The sequence below is a fragment of the Grampus griseus genome (assembly GCF_964374135.1).
Source record: "Grampus griseus genome assembly, chromosome: 3".
Taxonomy (NCBI): Eukaryota; Metazoa; Chordata; class Mammalia; order Artiodactyla; family Delphinidae; genus Grampus; species Grampus griseus.
Window position 1 is genome coordinate 170713158 of NC_139019.1, and position 17390 is coordinate 170730547.

At 54.8% G+C, this 17390-nt stretch overlaps 1 protein-coding gene across 1 annotated transcript in view; it reads left to right on the forward strand.

Annotated features, from left to right (window-relative positions):
• TJP3 (tight junction protein 3) overlaps positions 1–17390 on the forward strand; it is a 29403-nt gene that overhangs the window by 10963 nt on the left and 1050 nt on the right. The window contains exons 2-19 of the mRNA XM_082652118.1: positions 1486–1542; positions 1659–1768; positions 2501–2603; positions 2836–3184; positions 4885–4988; positions 6044–6203; positions 6481–6589; positions 9008–9066; positions 9303–9369; positions 9518–9674; positions 10508–10616; positions 10760–10997; positions 11589–11800; positions 12923–13018; positions 15346–15416; positions 15837–16047; positions 16135–16235; positions 16573–16860. Of these exons, the coding sequence (XP_082508244.1) occupies positions 1495–1542; positions 1659–1768; positions 2501–2603; positions 2836–3184; positions 4885–4988; positions 6044–6203; positions 6481–6589; positions 9008–9066; positions 9303–9369; positions 9518–9674; positions 10508–10616; positions 10760–10997; positions 11589–11800; positions 12923–13018; positions 15346–15416; positions 15837–16047; positions 16135–16235; positions 16573–16860 (2592 nt within the window). The 5' untranslated portion in view covers positions 1486–1494. The remainder of the gene's footprint in view (positions 1–1485; positions 1543–1658; positions 1769–2500; positions 2604–2835; positions 3185–4884; positions 4989–6043; positions 6204–6480; positions 6590–9007; positions 9067–9302; positions 9370–9517; positions 9675–10507; positions 10617–10759; positions 10998–11588; positions 11801–12922; positions 13019–15345; positions 15417–15836; positions 16048–16134; positions 16236–16572; positions 16861–17390) is intronic.

Consider the following 17390-nt stretch of genomic DNA (forward strand, 5'->3'; position numbering starts at 1 on the left):
TTTGAGGCTCAGTTGAGAGAGCAGACCTGGCTCCCAGGGGTGTCCGTGAGGCCCTGCCCTTGTCTTTGTTTCCCTCTTCTCTGCCCCCTTCCTACCTCGGGGGAGCTTGGAATGCTGCTCTCCCGGGAACCTCTAAGAAAAGGCACCAGAACACATCACACCAGCGGAGGGCTCACAGGGAGTCCCCCGCCCTTGCAGTGCTGAGCTGGGCAACCAGGCTGGGGAGGGAGGGAGCATCATTTCTACAAGGCCCCAGGTAGTGGGACAGCCCCGCGGAAGGTAAGGGATGGGTGGGGGCTGGCTTCCCGGAGGGTTCCACATCCCCCGCTTCTGCCAGCATCTCCCGGCTGAGTGACCTCTACTCCCCGAGCCTGTGATCTCATCTGTACCTTGGGCTTGAAAATAACAGAATTCACGCCCCACAGCCCCACCCTCCAGCCCCACCCTCAACTGCTCTGTTGTCTTGGCAAGTGACTTCCCCTCTCTGTGCCTGGCTTTCCTCTTCTGTGACGGGGCATCATAGAATGCCCCTTAGTGAGCAGATTAAGTGAGATCTTACCTGTGAAGTGCTTGGCGCAAAGGAAGCACTTCATTCATTCATTCATTTCTTAGATAGTTAGAATCTCTCCTATGATCCAGGCACTCAGGATCAGCTTTGAATGAGGCAGATAAAAATCTCTGACCTCTGAAGCCAATATTCTAGAGGCAGAAGGGCAGTGACCAGATTTTAAAAACCTAGAGAGTGTCAAGGGATCACAAGTTCTGTGAACGAGGAATCAGGGAAAGGAGGATAAACTGGTCTGTTGTGGGATGGCAAGCATTCCAGTTCCAGACAGGGTGGTTGGGAGAAGGAGGTGAGGGAGCGGGCCAGGTGCAGATCTGGGGGAAGAGAGATCCAAGCAGAGGAGATGGCTCGTGCAAAGGTCCTGGGGCAGGACCGGGCTTGGTGTGTGGGAGGAACATCGAGGAGCCCTGAGTGTCTGGAGCAGAGTGAGACCCTTGTGTCTGCAGGCCTTGCTAGATCCCCACCACCACCACCACAGGGACTGAGCCAGACCTTCCAGAGGGACAGTGACAAGGACTAACATTTCCTCTGCTCCCACCACAGTATGGCACTATTAACATTTGGAGATGGGTCATTGTTTGTGGTGGGGTCTGACTGTGCACTACATGTAGGGGTTTGAGCAGCACCCCTGGCCCCCACCCCCTCGATGCCAGGAGCACCCCCCAATCATAACAACCACAGATGTCCCCAGATACCACCCAGTGCCCTCTGGGAGAGGGGGTAGAATGGTCCTGGATTGAGAACCACTGATTTAAGTCCATTTTGCAGATGAGAAAACTGAGATCTCAGGAGAGGTAGCAACTAACTCACAGGCTTGGGCCATGAGAGTGTCAGAGCCAGGCTCCACACCCATCCAGGTATGGGGAGCCCTGATTGCTCTGATAGACCTCATGTCCACCTTCCCTGTCACCTCCCACCAGGTGCTGGACATGGAGGAGCTGACCATCTGGGAACAGCACACAGTCACGATCAGCAAGGTGAGGCCTCCCTCCCTCCGCGTGGGTGCTGATGGGAATGGTGGGTTGGTTCCTGCAGGACAGCCTTTGTCCCAGTGAGAAGCAAAATCACGTTCTGTCTCTCATCCCCCCCTCAGGACCCCCGCCGAGGCTTCGGCATTGCAATATCTGGTGGCCGAGACCGGCCCGGTGGATCAGTGGTTGTGTCCGATGTGGTGCCCGGAGGACCAGCTGAGGGCCGGCTACAGTGAGTGTCAAGGCAGCTGGGTTCCGGCGGGGGTGGGGGTGGGGGGGACACATCAAGAGGAGGGAACTGTGTGGGCCCAAACCAGGAGGCTGGAAAGTGCCTGGCGCCTTCCAGCTCTGTCAGTACAGGGCTTGGGGCTGGCAGAAGGACAGACAGTGACTAGCCCCCACTCTCCTCAAGGCACTGGTCCTCTGATGAGTTCTGGGGGTCATAGTGGCCCCAGGATGCTCCCAGAGCAAATATCCTGGAAACCTCTTTTTGGCTGGAGGGAGAGAGACCCAGTGTCCTGAGCTCTTGGGGATAGAAGGCTCCTGGGAGTTATGTTGGGAAAATGGTTCTGGGACCCAAGAGGCTGACGGGTGATATGGCTCAGCTCAGAATCAGCGACCAGCTTCAGAGAGAGAGAGTACAAAACGGACAGGGAGAGAAGGGGAGAAAAGCAGGAAGAGAGGGCCCGAGAGAAAGAAGTGAGGGGGTACAGGGACACCAGGTGTAATTGCAGCTTATGTTCGATGATTGCATTTCACTATGTGGGTTCTGCGATCAGCCCCATTTTACAGATGAGGAAACTGAGGCCCAGAAGGATAAATGTCTTCATGAGTCTGGGGACACCAGTAAATCAGAAGCAGGCTTTGTACACATGGGGGTACCTTCCAGGGGCCCTCAGGGCAGGCCTGGGGAGAGAGGCTTCTGGGTGATGTCTCCTCCCTGAGATCCGGCCTCCTCCCTCAGGACAGGGGACCACATCGTCATGGTGAATGGGGTCTCCATGGAGAGTGTCACCTCCACCTTCGCCATTCAGATACTCAAGACCTGCACAAAAGTGGCCAACATTGTGAGTGGGGGCTCGGTGGGAGAGGCAGCCCCTGGCTGACCCCACTTCTCCTGGTCTTGTTGCCCATGGGCAGTATGAGTATAAGCTTCCCCAAGCAAGTGGAATCTTGTTTCCATTCACAGCTTGGATGTTAAGGCCCAGAGAGATCAGAGTCCCCCAGGGTCCGCCATGGGATGGGGCAAAGCCTTGAGCTGCCCCCTGCCACCCCGACCATTTCTGCCTGCCCTAACAGACAGTGAAGCGTCCCCGGAAAGTCCAGCTGCCCGCCACCAAGGCCACCTCTGGCCTGGGACACCAGGACTCAGATGAGGAAGATGGGCCGCGGCGCCTGGACGAGGCTGACCACGGCCAGGGCTATGAGGGTGACACGTCCAGCGGCTCTGGCCACTCCTGGGGCGAGCGCTCCCGCCGGCCAAGGACAGGTCGCCGGAGCGAGGCCAGCAGCCATGGGCGCAGGAGCCCGAGCGGCGGCTCCGAGGCCAACGGGCTGGCCCTGGTGTCTGGCTTCAAGCGGCTGCCGCGGCAGGACATGCGCATGCGGCCCGTGAAGTCCGTGCTGGTGCGGAGGAGAGACAGCGACGGTGAGCGTGGGGGCCACGTTGTCGGCAGTGGGGCTTGGCATCCCCGGGAACAGGCAGCACTGCTGCCCCAAAATCTGATCACATGTGGTGTGTGGTCAGCAGAATAATGGCCTCCAAAGATACCCACATCCCGGTCCCAGGACCTGCGGATGTGTCACCTCATAGGGCAGAGGGGACTTTGCAGGTGGGGTTAAATTAAGGCGCCTGAGATGGGGGTGACCCTGGATTCCCCCAGGGCTCCTAGTGTCATCACAGGGTCCTTATAAGAGGGAGGCGGCAGGGTCAGAGGCAGAGAGAGACGGGAGATGCTGCGCTGCTGGCTGTGAGGATGCAGGAGGGGCCGCGAGCCAGGGATGCGGCGCCTCTAGAAGCTGGAAAAGGCAGGAACCGATGCTGCCCTGGAGCCTCCGGAAGGACCAGCCCTGCCCACGCCTGGATTCAGCCCCGTGAGGCCCATTTCAGACTATTCGATAAATTCGTGTTCTATTATAGCCATTACGTTTGTGGCGGTTTGGTACAGCAACGGGAAACTCACACATCATGACATCAGTAGACTGTCGAGGGATTAGTAGGTATAGAACAGTAGGGACGTGATCTCTCATTCCTGTCTTGAGTCAATGGCAGTATTGTGACCTTGGAATTTTGGTCATGATGTGACAAATGACACTGGGATATCTACCCCACACTGTAATTTTAATAATCCTGAAAACGCTCATCGTGATGTCACTGAGTATTGGGGTTGTGACCCCTAAGCCGTTTTGGTGATGTCATCAGGGTGTTGGGAAGGGACAACCTGGGCTCTGCTCCTTCTCAGGTGCCTGCTGCTGACTGCTGCGCAATGATATCAGAATCCCTGCCCCAGGGCCTTTGCACGGGCTGTTCCCACCACCTGAAATGACCTTCCCAAGACTCCTGCAGGGTTTGCTCCCTTGCTTCATCCAAGACCCAGCTCAGACGTCACCCCCTGAGAGAGGCCATCCCCCAACACCTGTCCCCAAACTGCCCCTCCGTGGCCACTCTCCCCACCCCTGGCTTACGCTCTCTCTCTTTTTTTCTTTTAATACTTTTTATTTTTTAATTATTTATTTATTTATTTAAAAATTTTATTTATTTATTTTTGGCTGCGTTGGGTCTTCATTGCTGCGCGTGGGCTTTCTCTAGTTGAGGCGAGTAGGGGCTACTCTTCCGTGTGGTGCACGGGCTTCTCATTGCAGTGGCTTCTCTTGTTGCAGAGCACAGGCTCTAGGTGCGTGGGCTTCAGTAGTTGTGGCTCGCGGGCTCTAGAGCGCAGGCTCAGTAGTTGTGGCACACGGGCTTAGTTGCCCCGCAGCATGTGGGATCTTCCCAGACCAGGGTTCGAACTTGTGTCCCCTGCATTGGCAGGTAGATTCTTAACCACTGCACCACCAGGGAAGTCTCCCAGCTTTCTCTCTTCCCAGCGCTCAGCATCACCGGGTGCTTGTGTGTTCCACCTCCCCCAACTACAGGTGACCAGGTCTGCTTTGTCACCCGCCGACAGGCACCTTCAGGGGGAGAGTGCCCGCTGGAAAGGGGCAGCAGGCTGAAGCCTGCCCCCTCCCTGCACGACAGCAGCCTGGAAGGTGGGATGGTTGAGGGCAGGCGAGAAGGCTGAGGTCTGAGAGCCCCTGGCAGCCCAGAACCCAGGCCCTGCCTCAGTTTTCCTCCTCTTCCACCCACAGATTTCGGGGTCAAACTGGGCAGTCAGATCTTCATCAAGCACATCACAGAATCGGGCCTGGCTGCCCAGAACAGCAGGCTCCAGGAAGGAGACCTCATCCTACAGGTGAGCCCCTTCTTCCTGTCAGGGGGCAGGGAGACCGGGGCCAGAGGGTAACAGTGTTACCAAGGCATATGGCACAGTCAGCAAAGCTGGTTCTGAACCACTTGCCTCCTGCATTGTGGCCTGTTTCACAAAGGTTGGAGATGGCTACGCAGGATTTTCCCCCCTTCCCCGCATCTGCTGCAAATCCATTGCCAAATGTCGGTTTCTAGCACCCCCTTTGGGTTGTCTGTTTCTAGTATCCCCAGAATCACATGACGTGCTGGCTACAGCACTGATTCACGGGCCTGCCTTAGGTGCCTGGATGCTAATGGTCCAGAGACCAGGCTTTGAGGAGCAGCTCTGCCTTAAGAGCTTGGTTTCCTTCTAGACTCCTCCCCTGAAAATCTGTTTCTAGTGATTCCTAGTGTTTGATATACAAATCATTTCTGGTTGATTGTTTCTAGAGCTTCCTCAGAGTAATCTGTTTCTAGTGACCCTGAAGAATTGTCTGTTTCTAGTAGTTTGGGGCTGACACTTGAAACAGAGCTTGGAGGTGGGGCTGGGGGCTAGAAGGGTTACTGAAAACAGACATTCCCAAGAGAAAATGTTAGCAATGGATTCCTGGTGAGCGGAGATGACACTAAATCCCTCCTAGGAATTGTATGTTTCTAATCAACTTCTAGATGTCTGTTTCCAGACCTCCCAGAAATTGTCTGTTTCTGGTATCCACATATTTACTCCCTCTCCCCCAATTAGAGTTGTTTCTAATATCTGTTCCCAGTGTCTCCTGAGAAATTTCCCCCTCTGGGGAAATGAGAGTCAATCCATTTTTAATTTTTCCCTAGAGCCCCCCCACCCCTCTTAGAAAATTGTCTGTTTCTAGAAATCTTCTGGAGGTCAGTTATTGGCATAGTCTCCTCTCACAGCAGGAATGCAATTCTATCATTTTCTGTTGAGAATGTCTGTTTTTAGTAACCCCTGAGGGTTGTGTGTTTCTAGTCCCCCTCACCAAGGTATCTGTTTCTAGTATCCCCTATCTCTCATGAACTTGCTTCCTCCTTCCTGATCCCTTTTAGATCAACGGGGTGTCCAGTGAGAATCTGTCACTGAGTGACACACGGCAACTGATCGAGAAGTCGGAAGGGAAACTGACTCTGCTGGTGCTCAGGGACCGAGGCCAGTTCCTGGTGAATATCCCTCCAGCCGTCAGCGACAGCGACAGCTCCCTTCTGGAGGGTGAGGGGCCAAAAGGCCAGCCCTGGGAGGTTCAAATGGAGGGCCAGGGAGGCAGGCTGTGCCAGGCAGGACCAAGCAGGAGTTGGGAAGCCTGGCCCTGAGAGGCTCAGAGAGGGACAGAAACTTGCCCAAGGCCACACAGCAAGTTAGGGCTGGAGGCCCTCAGCTGAGCCTGACTCTGGTCTGGGCCCCTTTGCTTAGAGGGGCCTGATGTGCCCCTCTGTGAAATGGCAGCCTGGAAGGCGTGCCCATGGCTGAGACACGCTTTCCCCCGCAGACATCTCAGACCTCGGGTCAGAACTGTCTCAGGCGCCACCATCCCATGTACCACCGCCACCCCAGCATGGGCAGCGGAGTCCGGACGCCAGCCGAACCAGCTCCCCCATGTATGTAACCTCATCGACTAGAATGGCCAAGTGGGATGGGAACATGGGCCTATCTTTTCCAACATGGGGTAGCCTTGAGGGTGCAGTCATGGCGGCCTGCCTGGAAGAGGCCTCTCCTTCCACACACAGTCCTTCTTGCCTCCTTATTGTGGCTCAGGGTTCCCGGTCCTGGGAGAACCAGATATGGACGGACTTAAAGAAGAAGGGATAACAGAATTTTACAACAAGCCCTAGAAGACTTCAAAATGCATAAGCCCTGTCACCGAGCAAGGCTTTTAGAGAGTTCTCTTGGAAGTGAAATAGCCACAGCTCTGTGCAGGGATTAGAGGATGCTTATTCGTTATGATGATGTTTATAAAAGGGACAGAGTGGCAGTTACTTTGTTAGTCTCCTGGGGCTGCAGTAACCAAGTGCCACAAACTGGTCGGCTTAGAACCACAGAAATTTATGGTCTCAAAGCCCTGGAGACTGAAGACTCAAGTCACGGTGTCAGGGCCACACTGCCTCTCAAGGCTCTTAGGGGGAAATCTGTTCCAGGCCTTTCTCCTAGCTTCTGGTAGCCTCCGGCATTCCTTGGCTTCCAGGTGGCCGTCTCCCCGCTGTGTGTCTTCACATCATCTTCCCCCATGTATGTGTCTCTGTGTCCAGATGTCCCCTTTTTATAAGGACACCAGTCAGACTGGATTAGCCACCGCCCCCACCCCAGTCTGACCTCAAGTTCACTAATCACATCGTGATGACCCTGTTCCCAAATGAGGTCCCATTCTGAGATCCTGGGGGTTAGGACTACAACAGGTGAATTTTGAGGGTACACAATTCAACGCCTTAAAAAACATGATTGCACAACACTTGGGGATTAGGTAACAGGCACCTCATTTAAGCCTGCAGTTCCCTGTGAAGTAGGGAGTTGTATCTGTTATCTACAGCCGCATAACAAATGACCCCCAAACCTGGCCGCTTGAGACAATGGTAAACATGTATTACCTCACTGTTGCTGAGAGTCAGGAATTGGGGACAGCTTAGCTGGGTGGTTCTGGTTCATGGTCTCATGAGGTTACAGTCAAGACGTAGTGTAGGGCTGTGGGCTTTTGGGAGTGGATGATCCCCTTCTAAGCTCCCTCACATGGCTGTTAGCGGGAGGACCAGGAGGTGGGGGTCATTGTGGTCCATTTTAGAGGCCAGAGGAGGGCCCACGCCAAGGCCCCAGATCTTACTCCACCACTAATTAGGGCACTAACTAGCGGTGACACAAAGAGATGGTGTGTGTGTGCTTGGCCCGTAGTGAATGCTCTTTGTTACGATCGTTATAATATAATCCTTGCTTGGGAATATTAGACAGCCATGAAACAGGATGTCTCCGAGAGTATATTGAAAAGGCCTTGGGAAAACGCACTTGGCATTGTGTATGGTGAATGAACCGGATTGCAGAGTGACACAGGGCAGCATCTCAAAGGGTTTGGGGGACTCTTGTGTGATCTTCCCAGGGATTCCATGGGCACACAGAAGGATCTGTGGACAGACGGCTCCAAGTAACTTGATGTGTTTTTCCGATGCAGACCCTGTACTCTTTGAACCTGCCCCGTGAGACCTGGGCTGGGGGTACATCATTCTCAAGTGTCTTTCCCCACCCCCAGTCACTCAGCACTGGGGCTTCACAGGCTGTATGTCGGAAATGCCAACATATGGCCTGATCTTGATTTTCTTTCAGAAGTATATATTTCCTCACCGTTTCTTTGAAAGCATCTGAAAGATCTGGAAAGTAACTCTTCTGTGCTAACAGTGGGTTGATTTTTCAGGGAACTTTCTTTCCGTCCTGTGGTTTAACTGTGTGTTAGTCTGCTCAGGCTGTTAACAAAACACCATAGGCAGGAAGCCGGAAGTCCATGGCCAGGGTGCTGGCATGGCCGGTTCCTAGTGAACGCTTCTTCCTGGCCCATGGACGGCCTCCTTCCTGCTGTGTGTTCCCACGGTGGAGAGAGTGATCTCTGGTGTCTTTTATAAGGACACTAATCCCGTCATGGGGGCCCCACCCTCATGACCTCATTTAAACCTGGTCACTTCCAAAGGCCCGCCTCCTAAGACCATCCCACTGGGGGTTAGGACTTCAGCATATGAATTTGGGGGGACACAGACATTGGGTCAAGAGCACCTTCTATAACTTTTCACTAATATTAAAACAGTAAACATGACTGTTTGTCACAGGCTCATGTCATTTTGAGGCTTTGACTTGACTCAGCCATCCCAGGGCTCGGAGGAGGAAACGGGCTCAGAGAGGGGAAGCAGAGGGCCGGAGGTCACACAGCTGCAGAGGGGCAGGACCAGGATTAGAACCTGAGTGCCAATAAATCAAAATTCTTCTAAAAATTGCTGCTCAACATCCCCCTACCCCCACCTCACCCCAAATCTGTTCCCCACCAGGGAGAGCCCCCAGCTTCGGCAGGAAGGTTCAGTGGATTCTAGGACTGCGTCAGAACCAGGTGAGCAGAGGGTGGTGACTCTGAGCACCCCTCCTCTGATTTTTCTGATCGCAGCCAATGAGGCTCTACCGAGCAGAGTGGGGAAGGCGGGCACAGACCTAAGAGGCCAGGGACAGTTCCCTGGGAAGAAGCGCGGGGCTGGGGGCTGCCTTCCAAGGGGCAGGGACACCCCCCAGCAAAGGTTTGGCGGCTGGACCAATCAGTGTGCTCGGGAAAAACTGGCTGTTCCCTTTCAGACTCCCCGAGGCAAAGGAGCTGTGACATGCACAGCGTGCCTAGTGGTCAGAGCGTGGAGGACCATGGGTATGTGCTCCAGGACAGAGCCCCCCAGCTGAGAACCCGCACACCCGGGCTGCCTCCTGCTTCCCATCACCTGCCTTCTCGCACCAGCATGGGGGTGGGGCTCTCCCATCCTCGGCCTGATGCCGACTGTCTCTGCCTCACTGCTCAGGTACAGCCCCGCCTCGCGGGTGGTCCGCTTCCTCAAGGGCGCAAACATTGGGCTGCGGCTCGCCGGAGGCAATGACGTGGGCATCTTCGTGTCCGGGGTGCAGGCGGGCAGCCCGGCAGATGGGCAGGGCATCCAGGAGGGAGATGAGATTCTGCAGGTGAGCGGGGGAGGCTGGGGGTGGGCCTGCTGGGTGGTACCCGAGTCTGTAACTGCTTGTGTGTCCACCCCCAGGGACCCCCTGGGGACCGGCAAGACCCCCAGAGACATTCAAACATTTTAAGGGCTTCCCAGCCTGGGGCATGACCTTGATGATTGGGTCATGACCTTGTGCATGTCACATCCTTGTTGTCAATGTCATGACCTCGATGTCCAGCTCACGACCTTTCCCAGGTCACTGCCTCGTTATCAATGTCACAGTCTCCTTGTTTGTGTCACTGAGTTGACCGTGTCCTGACCATGTTGCCTGGGCCACACCCTTGATCCCTGCGTCCATCCACAGTCCCTTTCTGTGCCACCTCCAGTCTCCCGTGTCCGGGTCGTGGCCTTATCCAGGTCGCGCCTTCATTGTGTGTCTTTACCTCCATGATAATCAGTGTCTGTGACCTGCTGTCCGGGTCTGTATATTGTGTCCCTGTCACGACTGCACGTCTGTCTTGACTCTTTCAAGTATCACAAAATTCTCACCAGTGTCCTGGTCCTGTCACAGCTGTGGCCCCTCGTTCTCATGTCTCGATGTTGACAACACGCAGAGCCTCGGTTATGCCTGTACCGATTGCATTCCCTGTATCCTGGTTTCTGGGCCAGACCTTCACGTGTGTGTGTGTGTGTGATGCCCAGGCTGCCACAGGGCAGTGCCCCTTTCAGAAAGCCGTCCCCCAATCTCTGGGGCTCTTGACAGCAGCTCTGGAAGGAGCTGGGTGGAGGGCTTTGTCTGGAGGAAGAGCTGGGATCTTGTGCCCTTGTCCCACCCCTGCACCCACTTCCCGGCAGGTGAATGATACTCCATTCCGGAACCTGACCCGGGAGGAGGCTGTGCAGTTCCTGCTGGAGCTGCCCCCGGGCGAGGAGGTGGAACTGGTGACGCAGAGGAAGCAGGACAGTGAGTGTGTGTGAGTGTATGTGCGTGAGTGTGTGAGAGCGCGTGTGTATGTGAGCGTGGAGCTGGGATCCACGGCCAGGCCCTGGGGAGGGGTCGGGTCTGGGCTGTGGCCCTGCTAGCTCAGGAAGCCTCCCTGTCCACAGTCTTCCGGAAGATGGTGCAGTCCGGCGTGGGCGACTCCTTCTACATCCGCATGCACTTTGAGATGGAGCCCAGCCCGCCGTCTGGCCTGGGCTTCACCCGCGGAGACGTCTTCCACGTGCTGGACACACTGTACCCCGGCCCTGGACAGAGCCACGCCCGCGGAGGCCACTGGCTGGCGGTGCGCATGGGGCGTGACCTCCGGGAAAAAGAGCGGGGCATCATCCCTAGCCAGAGCAGGTGCGGACCGCCCACTGGGACAGGACACAGCATCGCTACTTAGCATCCTTGGTGATTCCCTCCGGGGAGCCATGCAGAAGGCTCAGGGCTGACCAGTCAGTGCTTGTATGAGTTTCCTGCAGGTGCTGTAACAAATTACCACAAACCTAGGGGCTTCGAACAACACACTTTTATCCTCTCATGTTCTAGGGTCAGAAATGAGTCTGATGGGGCTACATTCAGGCGTGGGCAGGGCTGGTTCCTCCAGAGGCTCCAGGGCAGCATCGGTTCCGCCTTTTCCAGCTTCTAGAGGCGCCGCACCCCTGGCTTGCGTCCCCTTCTGCATCCTCACAGCCAGCAGTGCAGCATCTCCCGTCTCTCTCTGCCTCTGACCCTCCCGCCTCCCTCTTATAAGGACCCTGTGATGACACTAGGACCCCCGGGAAATCCAGGGTCATCCCCATCTCAGGGGCCTTAACCCCACCTGCAAAGTCCCCTTTGCCGTGAGAGTTGACATAGTCACAGTTCCCGGGATTCGGCCTTGGACATCTTTGGGGCTGTGATCCTGGACCCCGGACCCCGGTGCTCACTCATCTCCTCTCTTCTCTCCAGGGCAGAGCAGCTGGCCAGTCTGGAGGCTGCCCAGAGGGCCGTGGGGGTCGGGCCTGGAGCCTCGGCGGGCTCCAGCACACGGGCCGAGTTCTGGCGGCTGAGGGGTCTTCGTCGGGGAGCCAAGAAGACCACCCATCGGAGTCGTGAGGATCTGTCGGCTCTGACCAGACAGGGTCATTACCCGCCATATGAACGCGTGGTGCTGCGAGAAGGTGGGCCAGGGTGGGAGGGGCCGAGGGGGGCCCTCAAGTAAGAGTGTTCAGAAGCCACAATCCTCACCTCTCTCCTTCCACCCAAAATACCCCCTTTTGGTTACTTTAGGATGAAAATACACACGCACAAAACCAGCACATAGATCCTTTCCCTACCCGAGAACCAGGGGTAAAAATACACCTCATTCAGATTTCAGGAAGGGAAGAGATTAAGCGCTTGCCCACAGCCTCAGGGCAGAAGGATTAAAACCAGGTGCTGAGGCTTTTTAAAGAAAATGGCGGGAGGGTGGAAATAGCAGGTGAGCCAGGACGGGAAAGGGCTGAGCAGCTGCTGGTCCATCGTCCAGACGAAAAAGACTCAAACATAAAAGGCTACGTACTTAATTTCCACCCCCAGCCAACGAAAGTTTAGAAATCTGAACATATCAAGTTTTTAAGAGCAAGAGAGAAGGAGAGGAGAAAAAGAGAAGGGTCAGGTGTAAAGAGTGGTCTGCTTACTCGCTTTTCTCTGGCCAAGATGCCTTCTGCACCCACTTCCTCACTGGTAAAAGGGAGTATTGGTGAGGCCAGGGGTCAAACAAGCTCTTCCTGCAAAGGGCGAGACAGTATTTTAGGCTTTACAGGCCAGATGGTTTCTGTCCAAATGACTCAACTCCGCAGGAAGGCAGGAGAGAGGGGACATGCTGGATGTGGCTTTGTGCCAATAAAACTTTATTTACAAAAACAGGCAGTGGATCAGATGTGGCCTGAGGGTTGTAATGGTGGTTGCCAATCACTGAGTTAGCTGGGTTCAGCTGCTCTGACAGACCCCAAACTGTATAAACAAGGAGTTTCCTTTTCAAGTAACAGTCCCAGTATGAGAAGGCCAAGAGGTCTCACACCTCCCCTTGAAGGATACAACCCAGATTTCACACATCATTCTGCTTGCATCCCATTGGTCAGGATGTAGTCACATGGCCATCCTTAGCTTCAAGGGAGGCTGGGAGTTGTAGTCGTTAGCTGGGCAGCTGTGGGCCTGGCTAGATCTACTATGGAGAAAGTGGAGAGGCAGTTGCACAAGAAGCTAGCAGCCTTTGCCCCACATGGGATCCTGATTCTTGTCATTGATTCTCTGCCCCGCAGCCAGTTTCAAGCGCCCGGTGGTGATCCTGGGACCTGTGGCTGACATTGCTATGCAGAAGTTGACTGCTGAGATGCCTGATGAGTTTGAAATTGCAGGTGAGAAACCAGGTCTCATAGCAACCTCACTGGTGAATCATTTCATAACCCTTTCCCAGGTTGAGGCAGCTTGATAAGGGGGCTGCTAATGATGCTGTTTGGGGGAAAGAGTAAGAACAACCATGCCAAACATGAGGCAGATCAGCCGCCAGCAGCCCCTCCAACCCCTGGGCCAGACATCCTCAAACAATCTTGCCACCCTTTACCTGGATAGAGCCTCAGAATCCTTCTTAACGCAGTTCACCAAGCAGCCATTGCCAATGGAGCCAATTGGACAATTGCCAGTTGTCTATTTGTTCAAGAAATTTGTCTATTGAGCTATAGACACAGCATCGAACAAATACACAGGGTCTCCTGAGGAGACCAAAAATGAACAACTGCAGGAACAATTAAGCTAGAGTAGGGAATCAACAAATTACAGCTCCTGGGCCAAATATGGCTGTTTTTATTCAGCCTGCTAATTAAGAACGGTATTCAGAGACTTCCCTGGTGGGGCAGTGGTTAAGAATCCACCTGCCAATGCAGGGGACACGGGTTCGAGCCCTGGTCTGGGAAGTCCCACATGCCACGGAGCAACTAAGCCTGTGCGCCACAACTACTGAGCCTGAGCTCTAGTGCCCGCGAGCCACAGCTACTGAGCCCACGTGCTGCAACTACTGAAGCCCGTGCGCCTAGAGCCTGTGCTCTGCAACAAGAGAAGCCACCACAATGAGAGAAGCACATGCACCGCAATGGAGAGTAGTCCCCCGCTCACTGCAACTAGAGAAAGCCCATGTGCCACAACGAAGACCCAATGGCAGCCAACAATAAATAAATTAAGAAAAAAAAGAATGGCATTGATATATATTTTTATTTTATTTTATTTTTGAAATAGGTGTGGCTCTTTTATTTATTTATTTATTGATTGTTGGCTGCATTGGGTCTTCGTTGCTGCGCGTGGGCTTTTCTCTAGTCGCGGTGAGTGGGGGCTACTCTTTGTTGAGGTGCGTGGGCTTCTCAGTCCAGTGGCTTCTCTTGTTGTGGAGCATGGGCTCTAGGCGCACGGGCTTCAGTAGTTGTGGCACACGGGCTCAGTAGTTGTGGCGCGCGGGCTTAGTTGCTTCGTGGCGTGTGGGATCTTCCTGGACCAGGGCTTGAACCCGTGTCTCCTGCATTGGCAGGCGGATTCTTAACCACTGCGCCAGCAGGGAAGCCCAAGAATGGTATTGATATATTTTAAATGGTTAAAAAGAAGTTAAAACATTTTTTTTGTGACATGTGAAAAGAACTGAAAGCTGCAACTAGAACAGATACTTGTACATGAAGATTCATCATGATTCACGGCAGCCAAAAGATGGACACAACCCAGGTGTCCATCGACAGGTGATGGATAAATAAAACGTGCTCCATGCACACCGTGGAATATTATTCAGCCTTAAGAAAGGAAGGAAATTCTGACACTCAGTACAACATGGATGAACATTGAAGACATGATGCTCAGTGAAATAAGTCAGATACAAAAAGACAAACACTGTCTGATTCCACTCACAGGAGGTCCCTAGAGGGGTCACATCCACAGAGACAGGAAGTAGATGGTGGGGGCCAGGGGCTGGGGGAGGGGGATGGGGAGTCAGTGTTTCATGGGGACAGAGTTTCAGTTTGGGAAGATGAGAAAGTTCTGGAGACAGATGGTGGGGATGGTTGCACCACAGTGTGAATGCACTTAATGCCACTGATCCGTGCGCTTAAAAATGGTTAAGGTGGTACATGTTATGTTACACACATTTTACCACAACAAAGAGAAAAAAGGCAAGTATGTGTCCCCTTCCTTTTAGGCCCCAGCGTGCCTTCTCCCTCAGCTGCCATGCTATCTAGGAGGGCTTCCTAGAGGAAGCAGTACTCCATCTCATGTCCTAGAGGACACATAGGGGATGGGAGAGTAGCTTCTTTCGGGTCACAGCCCAAGCAAAGGCCCAGAGTCGGGACCGAGCCTGGGAAAGTGAGTGTGTGGAGCACAGACCATGCATCCGTCTCCCCATCATGCCAGTCGTTGGCTCAGTGACTCTGAGCTTGTGATCGTATGTCCCTGGCTCAGTTTCCCCATCTGCCAGTAACAGCCACTCCAGTTCAGGAGGAGGAGGTGAGGGTCGTGGTCAGGAGGGGACCCAGTGTGGTGTCAGGAGCGGGGCCAGCAGGAGCTGCTGCTGCTGCTGCTGGCGTTAGGATTTCTCTCAAGGGCCATGGGGAGCCATGGTGGGTTCTTGAGCAGGGGAGGGGCAGGGAGACATGAATTTGAAGGGCCAGTGGACTGCCCTCCCGAAGCTGCCAGTCGCCTCTCCCCTCCACAGAGAGCATGTCAAGGACCGACAGCCCCTCCAAGATCATCAAACTGGACACCGTGCGGGTGATTGCAGAGAAAGTAAGCAAGGCTCTGCTGTGGGTCCCATTTCACGGATGGGGAAACCGAGGCCCAGGTCTCCAACCTGTTCTGGCCCCACACCCCGCAAGTGTGGTTTTCCCCCTCTTGGAGGCTTTGTGATGTGGGGGACTTGAGGGAGACAGAGCCTGCCCAGAGTCACACAGCAGCAAGTCTTGGGAAGAGGCAGAGACTCAAACTGGGGCTCTGGTGCTCAAGACACTGTGGCCTGGGCTATCACCAAGCCCCACCCCAACATGCTGGCCTGCAGATGTGAGAGGCTGGGGTCCACTCTGACCTCAGACTCTTCATCTCTTTCTCTCTGATTCTTCACCTGTCTCTGATGCTCTGTCTCTGGGTGTTTTTCCCTCCACTGTCTCTCTGTCTCCCTCCCCCACGGCCCCCAACATTGGCCCGGCCCAGGACAAACACGCACTCCTGGACGTGACACCCTCAGCCATTGAGCGCCTTAACTACGTGCAGTACTACCCAATCGTGGTCTTCTGTGTCCCCGAGAGCCGGACAGCCCTCAAGGCACTGCGCCAGTGGCTGGCCCCCGCCTCCCGCCGCAGTTCCCGCCGCCTCTACGCTCAGGCCCAGAAGCTGAGGAAGCACAGTGACCACCTCTTCACAGGTGGGGTGGGAGCTTAGGGTCTGGGGTGGGCGGTGGGTCCTGGCCTGAGTCTCCAGCCATGCTGATGCCCCTCCCCACCACCCGCAGCCACCATCCCCCTGCAGGGCACAAGCGACTCCTGGTACAAAGAGCTCAAGGCTGTCATCCGCGAGCAGCAGACGCGGCCCATCTGGACGGCCGAGGACCAGGTACCTGTGAGGGTTTGGGAACAGTCGCAGTTAGGGCTGGGTTAGGGGCCATGGCCAAGGCCCAGATTTGACCTGAGCTAGGATCTGGACCTGGTTCCTGGGGTGAGATGGGATTGGGGTCTTCTCCTGACGCTGGAGTCAGGGTTGGGGCTCAGCTCAGATTTGGGGTCTCAGTCTGGACCAAGGTCAATGGTCAGAACTCACCTTGGGGTCAAGGGTTAAGGCTCAATTTGAGGTTGAGGACTGGAGTTTGGAAGGTGGTGTCCCGGGTCCGGGGTTTTCTCTTAAGATCAGGGAGGGCCGGGGCTCGGCTCAGCCAGGCCATGTGCACCCGCAGCTGGACAGTTCCTCAGAGGACAACCTGGACCTCCCTTACCGCAGCCTGGCTGACAGCTCCGCGGATCTGAGCTGTGACAGCCGGCTCAACAGCGACTATGAGACAGACGGCGAGGGCGGCGTCTACACGGACGGCGAGGGCTACACGGATGGCGAGGGTGGGCCCCACATGGACGTGGACGAGGGGCCCCCGGCGCCAGCCCTGGCCCGGTCCTCGGAGCCCGTGCTGGAGGATGAGCCTCGGATCCTGCAAGATCACGGGAGATCCTCGGGTCACCAGGGGACCCAGGTGAGCAGAGCACCAGGCTGGCCCCAGCAAGGGTCTCGGGATGGGGCTGGGACACCTAGGGAGCCTATTTTCTGCCAGGATGTCGAGGAACAGATACTTCCCCGACCAGATCAGTAGCTTGGACCTTGATCTAGGGTACTTGAACCACTGAGTCACTTAAAGCAAATATTTAACCTCTGCATGAGTTTCCTTATCTGAGATACAGGGATTGATGGTAAAGTCTTGACGTCACAAGCTTGTTATTTTGTTGTTGTTGTTTTGTTTTTTGGCCACGCAGCTTGTGGGATCTTAGTTTCCTGACCAGGGATCGAACCTGGGCCCCCTGAAGTGGAAGCTCAGAGTCCTAACCACTGGACCACCAGGGAATTCCCACAAGTTTGTTGTTTAAACAGAATACACTTAGTCCAAGTCCCGGCCCATGGGAGTCGGGTGTTTAACAATAACAAATATTGACTTAGCACTTATTCTCTGTGCGGCTGCCTCAGCCTCCAAGGTGCCTTTCTGTGAATTTGACAAATTCCTCCAGACCC